A 15,382-nucleotide genomic window follows, 5' to 3' on the forward strand; every position below is an offset into this window, starting at 1 on the left:
ACATGGAAGCGGCGGTCGGCGATAGCTGGACGACTGGCCCCACTCCGACCTAAAGGCTCACGTGGCATGGACACTTCAACACTTAGCCACCCGAACTCGATCGGTTGTCCTGTTCGCTTCCAGCCGAAGAGCGAGTACATGGAGCCTCCCCTTCACACCACAAGGATTCCCAGGTTAGTTCGTTACTTCGAAGCATGCTTCTGGTTCCCTACAGTAGCAGAGTACTGAACCTGCTTTCTGACAGGGTAGCCGTGTCTCGGGCTCAAAGTACGAGAGGTACGTTACATCACGATAGGCAGGAACCGGCCAGAAGAGCCGAGCCCTCAGGACAAACGAATGCCGTCAGTAGCTATTCCAGGCCGGGTACCATCGTCCTGTCCCGTCATTTATTCTGGTGAACCTATAGTATATTGTGCAGCTGCTAAGGGAGAAAGGAAAAGCGCGGCTGCTTCACTAGACAAGGAAGTGATGAAACGCTTTGCAACTCCTCACCCGCCGCGTTACCCTTGGCCCCACAAATTGTACGGGCGTCAGACGGGTGAAAGGCAGAACGGACGGACTTGCACTAGCTGAGGGAGCCGAGACACGTCCCCTCAATGGCAAGTGAAGTGGATCAGCCGGCATGAAGCCTGACAGGCGAACAGCCACCACGCATGCGTCTCACCGGATCATTACAGAGGGGAGCCACATCAAGGTGACACATCAGGCAGACACAGACAGTTGTTCAGACCTTTCGTTCGGAGTTTTCTCCGATTGCGCTAAAGTGTGGAGCAGACAGTTTGTAAAGCAGTTTGTGAACGACGGAGAACCGTGGTGGGACATGTTGCCGCCCCATTGCTCACCCTCCAATAGTTTTGAGTCCAAGAATCCGTATATGAACGGCGACACGGAGTGAAGCACCCGCTGCAGCACCGATTTCGGCTCTTCCACTCGAGTGAGCAGGAAGCTCCCTGTAAGACAAGTACACTGGAGAATAGCCTCTTCAGCGAACCATAGCAGGGCCTCGTATTTTGTCAGCACGAAAGCCATTGAGCCCAACTGGCTCGTGGCACCTCGTGCTGAGAAGTCAGACCTGCCCATACAAGCGAGGTTACCACTTGCAGCCTGCGACCGCTTCGGATGAACGCTCTCGCATTCCGTGGTGCTACAGTCGGCGGGAAGTAGAAATGGACTACACCAGACGTACGCGGCTCCTGCTTTGAGAGCACGAGCACATTTTCTCGGTTTTCTCTCTGTGTTGCTTACAGGAAAAAAAACCTGTCCGTAGCTCAGAATGACAGGGAACTCCGACGTAGACAGACCACTCTACTTCCTGTCCGACACCGGGTCATGCACCACATAGCTACACTGCCAGAGTATATAAGCAGCTACTTCTTTCCCGGTGCGTAACGCACCTTTGACTAATCTGAAGTCCTCAATGACGAAAGCAGGCACGTCACCCGCTTCGGATGGGACAGCGAAGAAATTTGGAGTCCCTATCAGCCGATAGACGTTGTCTGCGCTGACACATCTTTTCAGCTCGACACCCGGATCTGCCGTGTTTTGGCCCCTGTAGATGTACGCGAAATAATCGAAACGCGTGTCAAGAAACGCAGCTTCCCCCTCCGCTTTTAGCACGGGGTCGACGAAGCCTTGATTTCCCCGGCATGAGCGGCGAACTTCCTCCGGCGTCAAGAGAGTCCCTGCGGGAGACGGACACACGGCACTCTAACCTAAACTCCATCTTTCCGACTGTGAAAAAAGGAGTCCGGCTGCACTGCTCACGGCATGCAGTGTGAAACAAGACGCAGCGACGCTGCCTTCACTTGGCAAAAGTGCGGTACTCTACTATGCGGGCAGACATATAACCAGATCACCTTGTTCTGAATGAATCTCCTGGCTTTCTCTGGCCTTGCAGAGACAAGAAGTAGACTGCAGACGTGTAGCCGTGGGCTCTGTTATTTCTACCCAGGGGGGCCTCTTGGCGCTGGTCGCCTCCGTAGAAAACTCTGACAAATCTGCAGGTGGAAATTGCAAAAACCCTCTTCTCCCCAGCTGTTGACACAGGGATGGAGTTACGGCTGCGTTGGCTCTAGTGTACAACGGGCTGCAGTGCAGTGGGACAGACGCACTGTGCCCTCGGCTTCTGCACGTCCAAAATCGAGAATGTTTCTCCTACCCAAGCACTCAACCGTTGCCCCCTAGCTGAACCCCACCAGGGCCTTGTGCTTACCTTTTTCAGGATGAGAAACAAGATATAAGATGGTTTTTCTCAGAAGACGGGTGCAAAGCTCATTGAAGCGCGGATACTGTTGCAAGCCAGGAACCCCCTCAGCAAGGGCCGCAAAGACGCGCTGCACTTGCTGCTCAACGAAGGTGGTCCTCCCGTCTGTGGAGAGAAGGCGCTGCAGGAGTGATATGGTCTCGAAACGTTGCCCCACGACAAACGAAGACAGATTCGACGCGATTTCGGATGTTGACCGCTCGGTCAAGAACTCCCATCGTACGGTGAGAAGTCTTTCTGAGTCCTTGACGTGCCCCAGATCCAGCTCGCGGACTGCAAACACAAGGTGCGTCCAAAATGACTGGGAGAAAATTTGTGGGCTCGCTTGCTTCCTGAAGGGCTCCAGAATCTCGGAACCATTTGATCAGAAACTGACATCGACCTGTCCGACCAGACTCCCTCGTCCGGGGAAAACCGAGGAGCCCGAAAGCCTCTCAAAAAAACAGTGTGTAACGGGTCGACAAATACTACGCTGGGCCGCTCTGTCGATATCTGTCTCGGGGAGGGTGTGCCAAGCTAGCGTAGCAGCAGAGTTGTTCCTTTGAGAGGGCTGGCTTTAGCGTCACGAGCCCCCGACTTCAGCCGAAGAGGGACGACAATGTGGTGGATCTTCCGTGGGACACACGCGACTTCACGCTCGTACGCCTCACTGACTCACCCATCTGCAAAAAAAGATCCGCGAGGCCAGCGGCGCTCTCGCTGCGTGGGTCGAGGACTTGACCGGCGTGATATTCTCGGGAGAAGCTTGCATCCTTCACCGCAGCAATGAAAGCCGTGAACAGTCGGGATTCTGCGCCCTTGCGCACGCTTCGGCTGTAGATGAGACGTTCTCGGATCCTGCCCGCAAAGCGTGAAGAGTCGCCCCGAGCGAGCATCTGCAGCCTCGTATTAGAGCGCACCTTTTCCTTGAAGACGGTGTAGACGTCTTGTATACGGTTTCCAAACTCCTTGAGATTTGTCTGATCTACGGGAAGTCGAAGCAAATTGATGTCTCCGATTTCATCCAGGATTGCTGAGGAACGCAATCACATGAAGGCGCAGCGGAAGAACTGTAAGCCCAGATGCAGTTTCTTCTGGCGTCCGCTGTGCTGTCAAAACCAACGTCTAAGTACTGCCACGTAGCCTAGCACCGCCAGCGATGTCGACAAAATAAAGCAATAACAGACGAAGCAAAGCACTCATCTTTCCCTCTGACCCCATCCCCCGGGGCTGTGGCAATTCAAGTTGATCTTTCCACGCACTTTCCCGAGTTCCTTGTAAAATTGAATGTGATGCTAATTTTTTTTATTTGTATAAATGTAACACTTGAAACCATCTTTAGTTCACAAGTTCCTTGTACGGAGCAGAGGCACTTAGGAGCGCCTTCTTGACCATAAGACGTTACCGATGGAGACAGGCTTAAGGAACACTCCGTAAACGACTGCTCAAACTACTCTCCAACTCTGCAATTGGGGTCTACCTGGCTTTCGCCTCAGCCAACAGCTATATTTTCAACCCAGTGCTAGCCAGGCAAAAATGGCACAAAACCGACTCATTTACCAATGAGTAAAGTCTTGCAGAAGGTACTGGGTGCCGGGTCTGAGAGTAACCGCTTGCGACACTCTTGGACCGGGAAACGCAGAGTTCCTGAAAAGAGATGCGACGCTGAAAAAGAAGACCGAGCGCGAAGGCCCGTCTCGACTGAGGCCGGTCCCGAGTTTGGCATTCGGAGCTTACCGGAGGTCAGAGTTCTAGTGTTACGAGCAATTTCAGCGAGCTCTTTTTCTTGTCGGACTTCCTCTTTGTAAAAGGAGTTCGCTTCGTCTCGCTCGGCTCGAAGGACGTTCATGCGGGCTTTGTACTGTTTCTCCGACGTGCCAAAGAAAGGCTGAAATGCTGTAGAGAGAGTGTAGCCAATGAGTTTGAATGGCAGCGAGATCAAAGCCAGCAAGCCTCCCAAGCCATAGTAGCTTGCCAGCTCAGTCCCTGTAAGAGCCTTCCCTAACAGTGACTTGTAGGTCGCACCTGCTTCTTCGTATACCTGCAGACGCTTCTTCAAACCTCTCTGAAAAACGCATGACCCCACTCGAAAGTAGAACCGGCGGTGCGGTGTCTTGGTGGCAACAGGATGCATAACCAAAACATCAACACTTGGATGGACGCACGGGAGATTCTTCTGTCTCCACACTGTTGCATAGCAACCAGCCAGTGTACCGAAGCACGAGAGCAGAAACTCCAGAATGCCGGGAGTGGGGCCTCCCTGAAAGGCGGATCTCGACAAGTCAAAAAAAAAACAGTGATCAAGTTCCTTCTCTGCACAAAAGTGTTCCGAGTTTTCGCGGGAGAGGAGCGATCCCTGGGAGCCGTTCGCCGGTGACATTCGAGAGTAGACGAGGTGATCCGGTCTGAGTCTATGACCCGGGCACTAGCCACTACCAGTGATACACGATCTGTCATGGATGTCCACGTACGAAGGTAGTGCTGCCCCGGAACTCGCACGCGGGCTCTTCTGGTGAGAACGAGCTAATGTCGACTGCAAGCACCTGCCCTGTAACACCGCCCCGCACGGTAGTGTGAACGAGAAACTTGACTGAAAAGTACGAGAAATCCCATCTGTATGCTTACGCGGATGTTGAAAAAAGGGAGCTGAAGCAGTTTGCTTTTCAGGCCGCTGAACCACTTGGCCGTGGCGGAACGCCTCCGTTCCATTCTCTTTTGCTTTTCAAATGCAGCCAAGGCGATGCTATGTTGAGGAGGTACACCGCCGGTTGTCACTTTAATCTGGAATGGCAGCCCGACAACGTCCATGGTCACCGGTCGGTCATCTCCAGGCAGCGGGTAGATTTCTCCTTCAGGTGCCGGAGAGCCTGTTCCGCCGTTGGACGCCTCTATGAGCGCCGTGCAATAAGCGAGCGTTGAGGAAGTCAAGATGGCCAAAGGCACCCCGACCACCACGACGGCACCGCCGGGTCCTATAAATTGCTTCGCCATCCTGTGAGCGCCCTCCTACGAAGCCTCGAATGTAGACTCGCTCTCCGAGTCAACGAAAGAAGAAACAATCCTGTATGCTCAAGAAGAGAAGAAGAGTCACTCAGCCTGTACCGAACCCCCAAAACGAATGGAGTGTCATCCTCTCCGACGCTTTATGTTTGTGTCCTTATACCAGTGACGACCCACTTGCCATCGACTGGAGGAAAGGGAGCACTACTGCCAGCCGGTTAAGCGCCACAACGCGGCCGCATTCCACTCCCAGCTTAGCTTATTGCGGTCAAAACGGATCATGGCTTTACGTCCTCGAAACGAGCCTGACAGGACCTTCCACCAAACCTGGCGGCTTTGAACGGGCTAAAACTGGCAACCGGACTGCCCGCAGACCCGGCAAGACAACAGGGCCGTGAGACAGACCGCTGCCGTTGGTGCAGTTTCACTTTCTGTTGGAACGCTTTCTGAACTAGAGGCAAAAGGACTGCAACGAAACTCACGCACATCCAACTGCACAACGCAATGTGTGGTACTAGTAACCCCCCTGCCCCGTGTCTGCTCGGCTAGCTCGCAACCTATGAGCCGTCGACCCACTAGAAGTCGTGTCTTCTGGTGGCTTCCGTCGTGCGGCGCAGTTTCTAGAGTGCTCTCGGCCGTCTTCTTGCCTCTCTACTCACTGCTGGGCGCTCTCATAGAAGGAAAACCTGGGAAAGCTACACTCTCAACGGCCGGCAATTGTTTCAGGCCAGGTGACCCACAGTCGAGCTTGGAAAGACACCGCGGGTTTGGACCGCATCCCTGCATTTGGGCGTGCCGCGCCCTCCCATGCCGTACGCGGAGTGCAGCAGCCCTTCATGGACTGTGGCGCGTTAGTCTGGTGTAAGCACTGATTCCCAGAAGCTCAGCGGATAGCCATACGCGGAGACCCTCGAAACAGGTGTGCAGCTAGTTAACAAACACGTCCAGCTACCGTGACCGCGTGGCGCGTTTTGACCCGTGGTCTCCAGACGGTGCACGTGATACGGTACGGCGCTCTAGGCTAGTCGCGCGACCATGACAGGGAATAGTAGTGTCCACCAGTCTCTCGACGCAAGTGAGCCAGAAGCGTACACCGCAAGAACGGAGTTAACAGCAGCAATCCAGTAGGGGCCGAAAGCAGGTGGTGTAATGCAGGGGAGAGCTAGCTGCGGGATATCGGGCTTCCTGTGAAGCAAGAGGAAACAGTCCTGTTGCAGGCTGCCCACTGTCGGCAGTTGCTCAGCTTCGAAACGGGCACACCGAGTGAGTCAGGCCTGAGTTCTTTTTCCTCCGGTCCCCTTTTAGGTTCTCTGCAAGAGGCTTACATGCACGCACACTTCTGCTACCCACGTACAGGCGGGATTGACCGCTCTCAGGTTCAACAGCTGCATGTAAGAGGTCTTCGTTAGCATTGCACACTTCCCTGCGCCATCCTTAGCACGGTGGTGGAAATTACGAGCCACGCTCGGCACCAGCCGCGGTGACGCTGTAAGTAGTATTCTGTCACAAATACAAGCACGACCCTGCGGGACTGCCAGTTTCGCGAGCGCGGTCGATACAGCGTCACGGGAAACATCGAGACAGGAACTTTGCTGTCGTCGGTCTACGGTTCCACCTGACAAGAGTCCACACTCGAGACGTCCAGCGTGTCTGACTTCGCATCTTTGCACGCTCTGAAACGCGCCCGCCACAACCTTGGTCCAGAACACAAGCTGCAAAGTGCTCACCGTGGCGCTGCAACCAAAATCCAGCTCCACTATCTCCGATACAGGCCTTTCGTAGCTTCGTCCTGGCAGATCCACTACAGCAGAAAGCGACTTGGGACGGCACGCGGCCACCCCCTTCTCCACCTTTCCATAGGCCAGAACCGCACAATCATCATGCCGGCTAAAACGGCGGCAGCCGTTGCTCTGCTTCGGCTTCCGAAACATCTGTTACCTCGCACCCGGGCATGCAGCAAACTTCGAAGCCAAAACGCGTTTAAGCGCGTTCCGCACCCCCTGCACCGGCGCAGCTGTACGTTGTCCTGCATTCAGTGCTGGCTTGCTGGTGCTTGTCCCGCGAGGGACGAATCAGCCACAGGCATTCAGCGCCTCTTTGAGCCTGCAGCGGATGAACTCGAGCCTTCCATCAGGCCTGGCAATTATCATCAAGTTTTTCTGGTCCTTCATCGGCTTCTTTTTGCGGGGGCCGTGTTCCTCGTGACAAAACCTGCACGCTAGTCCATTGTGGCAGCCCCTGCCCCAGAAAAAAGCACACGGGCGGCACTCCTTTGGGTGGCGTGTGCTCCCGGAGTTCTTGGACAGCGCGTCACTTAGACACGGACAGAGGGGATCACGACTTACTACGTGTGTGCCGGTCTCCGGAATATGAGCAGTATTCTGCTTATCTCGGGGGAGTGGCGAAGGCGCAGCAGTCTGCTCCGCTTCGCCACTCGTGCTGAATGCTGCTCCGCAAACTCCAGTGTCACCGAACACCGGGTACGCGCTACGAGGTCCCCGGGAGTGTGAGAGGAGCTCTTGAAAACCAAGAATATCTGCCAGACACAAGTTGTCCTGTTGCGCACCCTGGACTCTGGTCGAGCACATGGCCTCCGGTGGGGGTGAATCCTCCTCGCCGACACTTGGCATGTTTTGCAGACCTGCATTCGCCCTCGTGGCAGAAACCGAAGGTGTCTTCTCGGCGGCGGTCCGGACTGCGGCTCCAGCAGACTTTTGATTCTTGATACACTGGCAGCCTGGCTCTTCGTTGACTCCTGGTGGCGGCGCGACCGGAGTTCCCCTGCTTCGAGATCGGACGGAGACGCAGAGAGAATCAGAGATTTCCTGCTCACGAGACTGAAGCTTAAGTCGTCTGCGGCTGAATCTATCTGAGTGCTGGAGCTGTAACGGGTACTGAGGCGGCTTTGTGTCTTTGGCTTCGTATCCTGAGCTTTCCTGAGAGTGGAACTCCATTTCCATTCTCTGGGCAACGGTATGTGGGAGGTCGGCGCAACGCTTGCCAGTGGCACACTCCACTTCAGTGGTCAGCAGACCTGGCCGGTAATGGTCGGCTGACCACGGTGAAACACCATAGGAATCATCCGGCTTAGCGCAAAACAGTGTACTGCTAGTCAGAAGGGCAGAGAGAGCTGCAATCGCATTTGCCACCCCTCGTCCTTGCGACGTAACCAGACGGTCGCTCCGACACAGGGAGTTTGGACCAGGATCATGGGAGAGTCGGCGATAGAGGCTCTTCAAATGCCGGTGAGGGGCCTGTCCATGCAAAGGGGCTGTAGCATGAGATTCATTGGCTGCTCTTGGACAGGTAGTCGCGGGATACCTCTCCCCATTGCTTCGTTGTGGGAACAGGCCCGCGACGTCGCATGTGTCTGTACTTTCGAGACCCGGTGTGAACTTCTGTCTGTGCACCGGCCGACCCGGCAAGTCGTTCACGTCGAAATGCTTTGGTAAAGTCAAAGGCCCCAAGGTCAGGTTGGCTGTGAGCGGAGCAGGCCCCACTGTGTCCGAGGTCGTGTCGTGGCAGAAAGCAGGCCGAGTCACATTTGAGTCTTCTTGCGAGCCTGGTTCCCGAACAAATGCAGCCGGTGCCTTACCCGTTGAGGCCAGAGGGCGCGCGTGCGTCCCTGTCTGGAACGGTCTCGCTCTCCACGTCGACTGGCATCCAAAACGCCCTTCTGGTTTCCAGTTGCCGCTTTCCAGCGCGCGATGACACGCTGGCGAGTGTCCCTTTCCGCGCTGGTGACAAGCCGGGTCTGCCCCAGAGTCTGGCCGCTGCATGTGCACTCGATCCCGTGGACAATGGGAGCCAGTGGACGCGCTGTCGCAACCCAGCCTCTTCCTTAGCATCCGTAGGCCGCACGGCATCTGTTCATCACTGCGGTTTGCTCGCGTGTCAGCGTTGACGTTTCTCCTGTCACGCCCTGGCTCGTCTCTTTCGCTCAGGATGGACTCGTAGCGGCCTCGTAACCCAGTGTTCAGAAGCTGCCCAGTCAAAACTGGAGGCTCTGACCCGGAGAGCGGCGTTGCGGGTGGCGTTGCAGAAAACGCCGCCGCTGACCGGTGCAGGAAGTCGGGAATTCTAGTAACGGCCAGAGAAACTTCGCCAGACCGGGCTCCCGCCCTAGTCGTGCTCTCGAACACGCTACGGCTGCTGCTTCTCAGTACCTGGACCGTTTCAGCCGGGTCGCCATGGTGAGCTTCAACGGCCGAGAACTGGGTGCTTGTGACTGCCTGAAATGGCCCGGCCCCATGCCCCTGCTCGGCTCTCGCTTCTGCCGTCGGTCCAGAGAGCATCGGGATGGACACCGGCGTTTGTCTGAGGAAAGGCCTCGAGCTGGCAGCACACGGATGGTGAAACGTGTCAAGGGAGGGAGATAATAGTAATCCTTTTCCCTGCTGATGCCTTGCGGTGGAGACTTGTTTTTGTTGCGCGTCGGCTGTGCTCTCCCAGTTCATCCATTTTGGAAAGGAGCAGCCAACTGTTCTTGCCGGCTTCTCTTGCGAGGCCGTGTCGGCAATGCTGAAAGGGGAGACGCCGGCGGACACCTTGTCATCTCTGTTCCTGTAGGCGGTGGCGGCCTCGCGATCCATAATGTCCCTATGAGTAATCGCGATGCTTCCAGCAACGGGCTGGAAACAGAGAGGCACTCTCGGTGAGATGTCAAGAGCCTTCTCTAGTAAGGTGGCGGTCTCTGCTACAGCCAGCAAAGCCTCCATCGGGCCACCGGACGTAGACGGCGGTTGCTGTTGTTTCAATCTGCGAATGAGACTGGCCAGCGGCTGAACCCCACCGCTAAGCATAGGGGGCGCACAGGAGACTTCTGAGGTAGTCTCCGTCTGCTGATCATCTGGCATCTTTAGCACGGACGTGGCCTGACTCTCTGGTACGACGCACGATCCCTGCTGGGTAGGCACTGGTGCTGGGCTCGCACGAGGTGATCTGTGGTTGTTGGGGACATTTCGTCTTTCTTTCGCTTCATGCTGAGTCTTTCTCTGGAGCAAGAGCAACGCTGTAGTTGCAGCAGCTATCACAGCTGCGTTCTGACATTGGTCGCCGTTCGCACCGATTTTGGCCTCATTGCTGAGAGACGGAGAGTTTTCGGTAGAATTCTCCGCGACAGTGACTCGTCCTTGAGGTTGGCAGCGTGCTGGCGCAGAGTCGCTAGCTGGCACTATAATGCTGTTAGTGGCCTCGTGGCGGATCCACTCCGCCGGCAGACCGTCCTCATCGTAGGAGCCGTCAGGGCTGTTTGGCTGCGAGTCCAAGGGTTCGGAGAAGCCGAAGAGTGTCGCAAACATTTCAGTGGCTGGGGAGCCAGCGTTTTGTGAGCAGCACAGTCCGATGCTATCTCCAGGGGCGCCCTTTGTCGCGCCCGGCTGGCCGTCGGTTTTCCTGTTCATTTTCCTGCGCTGTGCAACTACGGATAAACACGCCAAGAAACAAAGAGACGGAGGTATGGTGCAACACTTCTCCGCATAGGAGACATCCTTGCCCGGACACCTCCAGGGAGGCGTCCTTCCAGGGGGTAGCTACATGTCCCCCAGTCTTGCTCCAGAAATTGACCTTGCGAGGCTCGTCGGTCTCGGCGAGTCTCTGGCGGCAGGGCGGGAGGTGACCGGCGGTGGCTTTCTTGCACACTCGGCACCAGTATTGGGAGTCAGTGTACCCGTTCGCGCAGAAGCTGTGTCAAAGGTTGGTTAGAGAGGCTAGCCCCTCGGGACTTTCAGCGGCACGATCAGAGAAACTCGTCTTGAGCTTGTGGCATCGCCTTTGCAGGACTGGCCAAATCAGGAACCGCACATAGCGACATCACTTCACCATTGGCCAGCTATTAGGCCAGTTATGCCGGAAGCTCTTCGTTCTCTACAACGGGCGTCGGAAAGCTTCCGTGTTTTCCCCACTTCAGAAAGGAGCTCTCAGGTCGAGGCGTAAGACGTGACCGAGGGGTATGTCTGCCTTGAGACCGCACAATGATGCCAAAGAGCGGACGCTGCCGGACTGTAGCGGCTGCCTGGCAAACAGATAGCGCGTGCAATGAGCGCTTGCGACCTTGTACACAAGCAGCAGAGAAAAGAACGAAATCGTAAGAGATGATTCTGGCGCTGTAGATGCCGCTCACATGCACGGCGTCGCGCGACAAGTTGACACCACGTGAAGGAGCGCGCCAACCCCCAGGCCCGACAAGTAGGGAGAGAAAGGCAACTGCCAAACGCTCCGAGAAACACCTTGGAAACAGGGAGCACGATGACTAGAGAAAGCAGGACCGGGGAGGCAATCTCTACACCGGCTTCCTGGAGAGTCAGTCAAGCGAAGGACTGTCCCCGTGGGCTGGGGCCGGGTGCACGCTTCTCTGCGCACACGACTCTTGCAGAGCTCTCTCGCTCCAACTACGGAGCGCAGAGTGGGCTTGGAGGACGGACGAGAAAAGAGAGCTCGGCAAGAAATACATATACTCCGGCAGAATCCATCTTGCACCACCATGTCCCACAATCGCTGCAAGCCCTGACCGGAGGTACGGTCTGCCACTGCCCCAACGCGCAGACTACAAGCAGCAACCCATGCTCGACGCCTGCTGGGCCGCGTCCGTCTGGTGCGGGTGGGTTGACGTAGACCATCGCTATTTCCTCCTTCCTGCACTACGCAGATAGGGCCAAAAACCTTCGGAGGAAGAAAAGAAAGGCGGCTAAAGTCTGTCCGCTTACGGCGTCCACGTAGTTCATACTTCAGCTGGTTGCAGCGCCTGCTTCCGCCCGCGGCTGGCGTTAACTGCTCTTACGACACGCCCGCCTGCGGCACACCCCCCGTGGCCAGCAGTGTCGCACTGAGGGAAGATCTCTTCTACGCATTCGTTGAAGGGAGTCCTAGCAAAGGCCTTACACTTAAGGGGGCGGGAGGCACCCTTGAACCCACTCCTTGACGTTGTCGCTCAGGCATACCGGGAGTGAGGCACAGAGATGACGCTCTGGTTTGCCTGTCAGGTCGCATGACGTTCAGCTCGCACAATTCTATCATCCGGAACTTCAGGTGACTGATAGACCGTCCTTCGGCATGACATTCCTGGTCATGGCGGTTGAGCTGCGACTGAGCGGGACAGCCATCCTGGGAGGCCGCGTTTGGCGTACCGTTCACTGCTAGCCCGCGTTGTGTTCAGCCGCCTCGAGGTTACGAAGTGAGTTCTTTATCTTTCCCTCGGTGAGGCTTGTGGTGGCTTGCTGGGGGAACAGTCCATGATCACTTGCATTTGAGCCATGCAGCGTTTGCGTCGCCATAGTGGGGTTCCACTCGGTTGCCTCCTCGTTCTTAGTTATCACAGTACTCACTTGAGGTCGCTTGTTACGTCACTAAGCAGTCACAACTCCGCTGTGTTCCATTCAGCTACCCGGCGAACACTCTACAACACCATCGTAGTTCGCGCGTGGCCGCGTGCCGTCCTACCCTGGACACCACGGAAGTTAGTGTGCTATTCCTCTGTGGAAGAGGCTCGGTACCTCGCCAACAGGAAAGAGTTCTGATTCCAAGCTGCTGCAGTCACTCGCGTTTTGCAATACGGAAGGTGTTTGCGGAGCCTCTGTTCGAGCCTTACCTCAGTTCGCGCCGTGTCTCCGCATGCACATTCTACGGCCTTAACGCGCTCAACCAGTGGCGCACCTTAGCCAGCGAAATAATTGCCATTTTGCTTGGCGGAGAAAAAAATCTGTAAGCGTGCTTTCGCCAAGCGAGCTGCAGTAGCGCTGGGAGAGTACTTGAATCGTACTCTTACTGAAATAGGGGGTCGGCGACCGCGAGACCAGCGGCTTGGGTTGGGTGTAAGGATGTTCCGAAGCGCTGACGACTGATCTTTTCATCCTAGTCAGGCCTGCTTAACTGGGGTTTCACTGATCTCTGTCTCTTCCCGCAGTCCGTGCATTAAAACCAGGCATCTGAAGCAGTCCGCTCGGTCTACCCTAGTAATTCCACTTTACTGCTTTAACGGCCGGCGGGGGGCGGCCTTGCTACTCACGTGTGTTACCAAGCCGTCGTCTCCGCATGTGATTTCACCGGCATTCCTCTGTCTCAGTGTCGAGCTTGATAGCGTGGCTCCCACGTCCCCTCGTCTTTGAAGTACTATTGGACAAGGCAGCTTGTTTCTCTGAGGTCTCACGTCTGCCTGGAGCACAGTGGCTTATACTTGCTTCGCAACGACGGGCCCCCGGGACGAAGAGCTGTGTCTCTATCGTTTCTTCTTTCTTTCAAGGCGATTTGAAAGATGCAGCAGACTTTGGGGATGCAACTGCGGCAAGGATGAGCGCCCCCTTTCTCTTGCTAGGGACGGCCTCTTTCACGTGATGGACGTGGCCGGATCGTCAGTCCGCGTTTCACTCCGGCTGTTGGAGCTTGGAGGTACCGGGGTTGCCAAAACAAGCGCCGATTGAGGCGTATTTGCTGCGGCCGATGATGCAGATTGCATCTTCATTTCAGAGTCCCTGTTTATACTGTGCCACAAAAGTCTTGCTTCTCTGGTACAATGTGTAATACTTGTACAATCTGTCTCGGTTTGCATCCATGGGGAACATCGTGCGGGCGCTTCTCCTTGTAGTTCCATTCTTAAGGAGCTATGGACGCTCCGATTATGCAGATGCCACGAGGGCTTGTGGTGTAGAGTGTCAGGCGCGCCAAGGCGATAAACGGCTTCCAGCGTCCTTCAGAATTCTCCGAGGCGTCTCGGTTACTTCGGCGGAGGTGACCTCTTCTTCCCGGTCGCGTGCGGCTGGCGGACTCCAACACCGAAGTTCCAAGGGACCGTGTGTTCGGTTCTTTGGCCAAGGGCGGGTTGACAACCCTTCTCTCCGCGTGCTAAGAGAGAAAAGGCCGGTGCTCCCCTCGGATTTTATGGACGCCATCTGCACAGATGCATCCAATGTAAAGCTATGTCCATCAGAGGTCGCTCTGTCTCTACCACACCTCTTTCTTCCTCGCAGTTGGCGAGCGCGGACGTATGCAACAAAGGACTCAATAGACCCGCTGGGACCAACGAGAGAGCTTTCTGATACGGCAGCTCGAACCCAGCCTGGTTCCCCTGGGTTCATGCATACATCGGCACGAGCCCAGTTCCTTCCCCACCCAGCGGGCAACCGGCAGAGAGAAACACCCTTTTCCCCGGCCAGCTCCAGAAGCTGCGGCAGCACTTTCCGTGATTTCTCTGCTGACGACAAGGAGCCTCTTACTGAAGTTCGGAGTCAAAGAGATGTTGCCACATCAGTCCGATGTGGCCACCCGGTGGGGACGAGTGGACTAGTGGCTATTGACAAACCGAAGGGGATTACGTCTCTTGGTGTTTGTAAACAGATTTCTAGACTTGTCGGGCTGTTGAGCGATTCCCGAGATGATGGCGCCTCTATCAGCTCCTTACGGCAAGTCGAAGGATGCTTCCACCGACCAGAACGACCTCGGGTTCTCGAAAGGAGAAGTAAACAAAAGAACAAGAGCAAGACGGGGGTTGGCCATGCGGGCACCTTGGATCCTTCGGCAACCGGTACTCCAGACCCCCTTGTCCCTATCCATTGACATCACTGCCGTGACGGACTCTTATGTAACGGGGGATCCAGGAAACACACACACATGAGCCGAACCTGGAGCGCATCACTTCCGATTCTGCGCTGAGCAATACCTCCGGTGATCCGGTGTGGGTCTATCTTTCCATGAACCGCAGTTGGCAAGTATCCGTTGTCGCAGGGCGTGGCTTCCAGCGTACGATCCTAGTGTGTTGCTGAGCACGCATGTTGCATCTGCTCCACCCCAGTTTGAGCTAGCTCGGGCGCCAGTCCAGTGACCTGCGATCATCAAGAATACAAATTCAGTTGTCGGCTGTTGTGGTATTGCCGCCCGCTAACAGTCGTCCGTGGTGATAGGCTGGGAACCTCACTGGATGTCTGCTTAAATCATGCGGTGATCTATCTTATGTGGGAAATACGGTGGGCCACGTTCTTCTTTCTGCAGATCGCGGTTAGGACTGTTTGTGGGCATGCTGTGTGGACGATGTCTGTGTTAGGCGTCCTCGTGGTAGGAATCGGGAAAGGAACGAAAGTGCTACGTCATTTTGTGTCCGGTAGGCATAACGGGACAGGAGTGAAGGGCCCGAAGCTTCTCCGGCTTGGGGGG

At 55.8% G+C, this 15,382-nt stretch overlaps 3 protein-coding genes across 3 annotated transcripts in view; 1 reads left to right on the forward strand and 2 right to left on the reverse strand.

Moving 5' to 3' along the window:
• The window catches only part of CSUI_011050 (uncharacterized protein), a 9,867-nt gene extending 3,994 nt beyond the window's left edge, over nucleotides 1-5,873 (reverse strand). Inside the window, exons 1-6 of the mRNA XM_068071151.1 lie at nucleotides 4,868-5,873; nucleotides 3,980-4,307; nucleotides 2,922-3,275; nucleotides 2,213-2,536; nucleotides 1,395-1,682; nucleotides 493-629 (exon numbers count right to left, since the gene is read on the reverse strand). Of these exons, the coding sequence (XP_067916871.1) occupies nucleotides 493-629; nucleotides 1,395-1,682; nucleotides 2,213-2,536; nucleotides 2,922-3,275; nucleotides 3,980-4,307; nucleotides 4,868-5,233 (1,797 nt within the window). The 5' untranslated portion in view covers nucleotides 5,234-5,873. The remainder of the gene's footprint in view (nucleotides 1-492; nucleotides 630-1,394; nucleotides 1,683-2,212; nucleotides 2,537-2,921; nucleotides 3,276-3,979; nucleotides 4,308-4,867) is intronic.
• Nucleotides 5,874-6,639: 766 nt separating this feature from the next.
• CSUI_011051 (uncharacterized protein) lies at nucleotides 6,640-11,732 on the reverse strand. The gene has a single exon (XM_068071152.1). The coding sequence runs from the start codon at nucleotides 10,642-10,644 to the stop codon at nucleotides 7,315-7,317; it is 3,330 nt and encodes a 1,109-aa protein (XP_067916872.1). The 5' UTR covers nucleotides 10,645-11,732; the 3' UTR covers nucleotides 6,640-7,314.
• A 541-nt stretch (nucleotides 11,733-12,273) lies between these two features.
• Nucleotides 12,274-15,331, forward strand: CSUI_011052 (trna pseudouridine synthase b; the record flags this gene model as incomplete). Its single annotated transcript, XM_068071153.1, has 2 exons — nucleotides 12,274-14,756; nucleotides 15,273-15,331. Coding segments are annotated over exons 1-2 (1,029 nt in total), but the record flags the coding sequence as incomplete, so codon positions are not given.
• Nucleotides 15,332-15,382: the final 51 nt, after the last annotated feature.

This window comes from Cystoisospora suis, assembly GCF_002600585.1.
Source record: "Cystoisospora suis strain Wien I chromosome Unknown contig_9455, whole genome shotgun sequence".
Lineage (NCBI taxonomy): Eukaryota > Apicomplexa > Conoidasida > Eucoccidiorida > Sarcocystidae > Cystoisospora > Cystoisospora suis.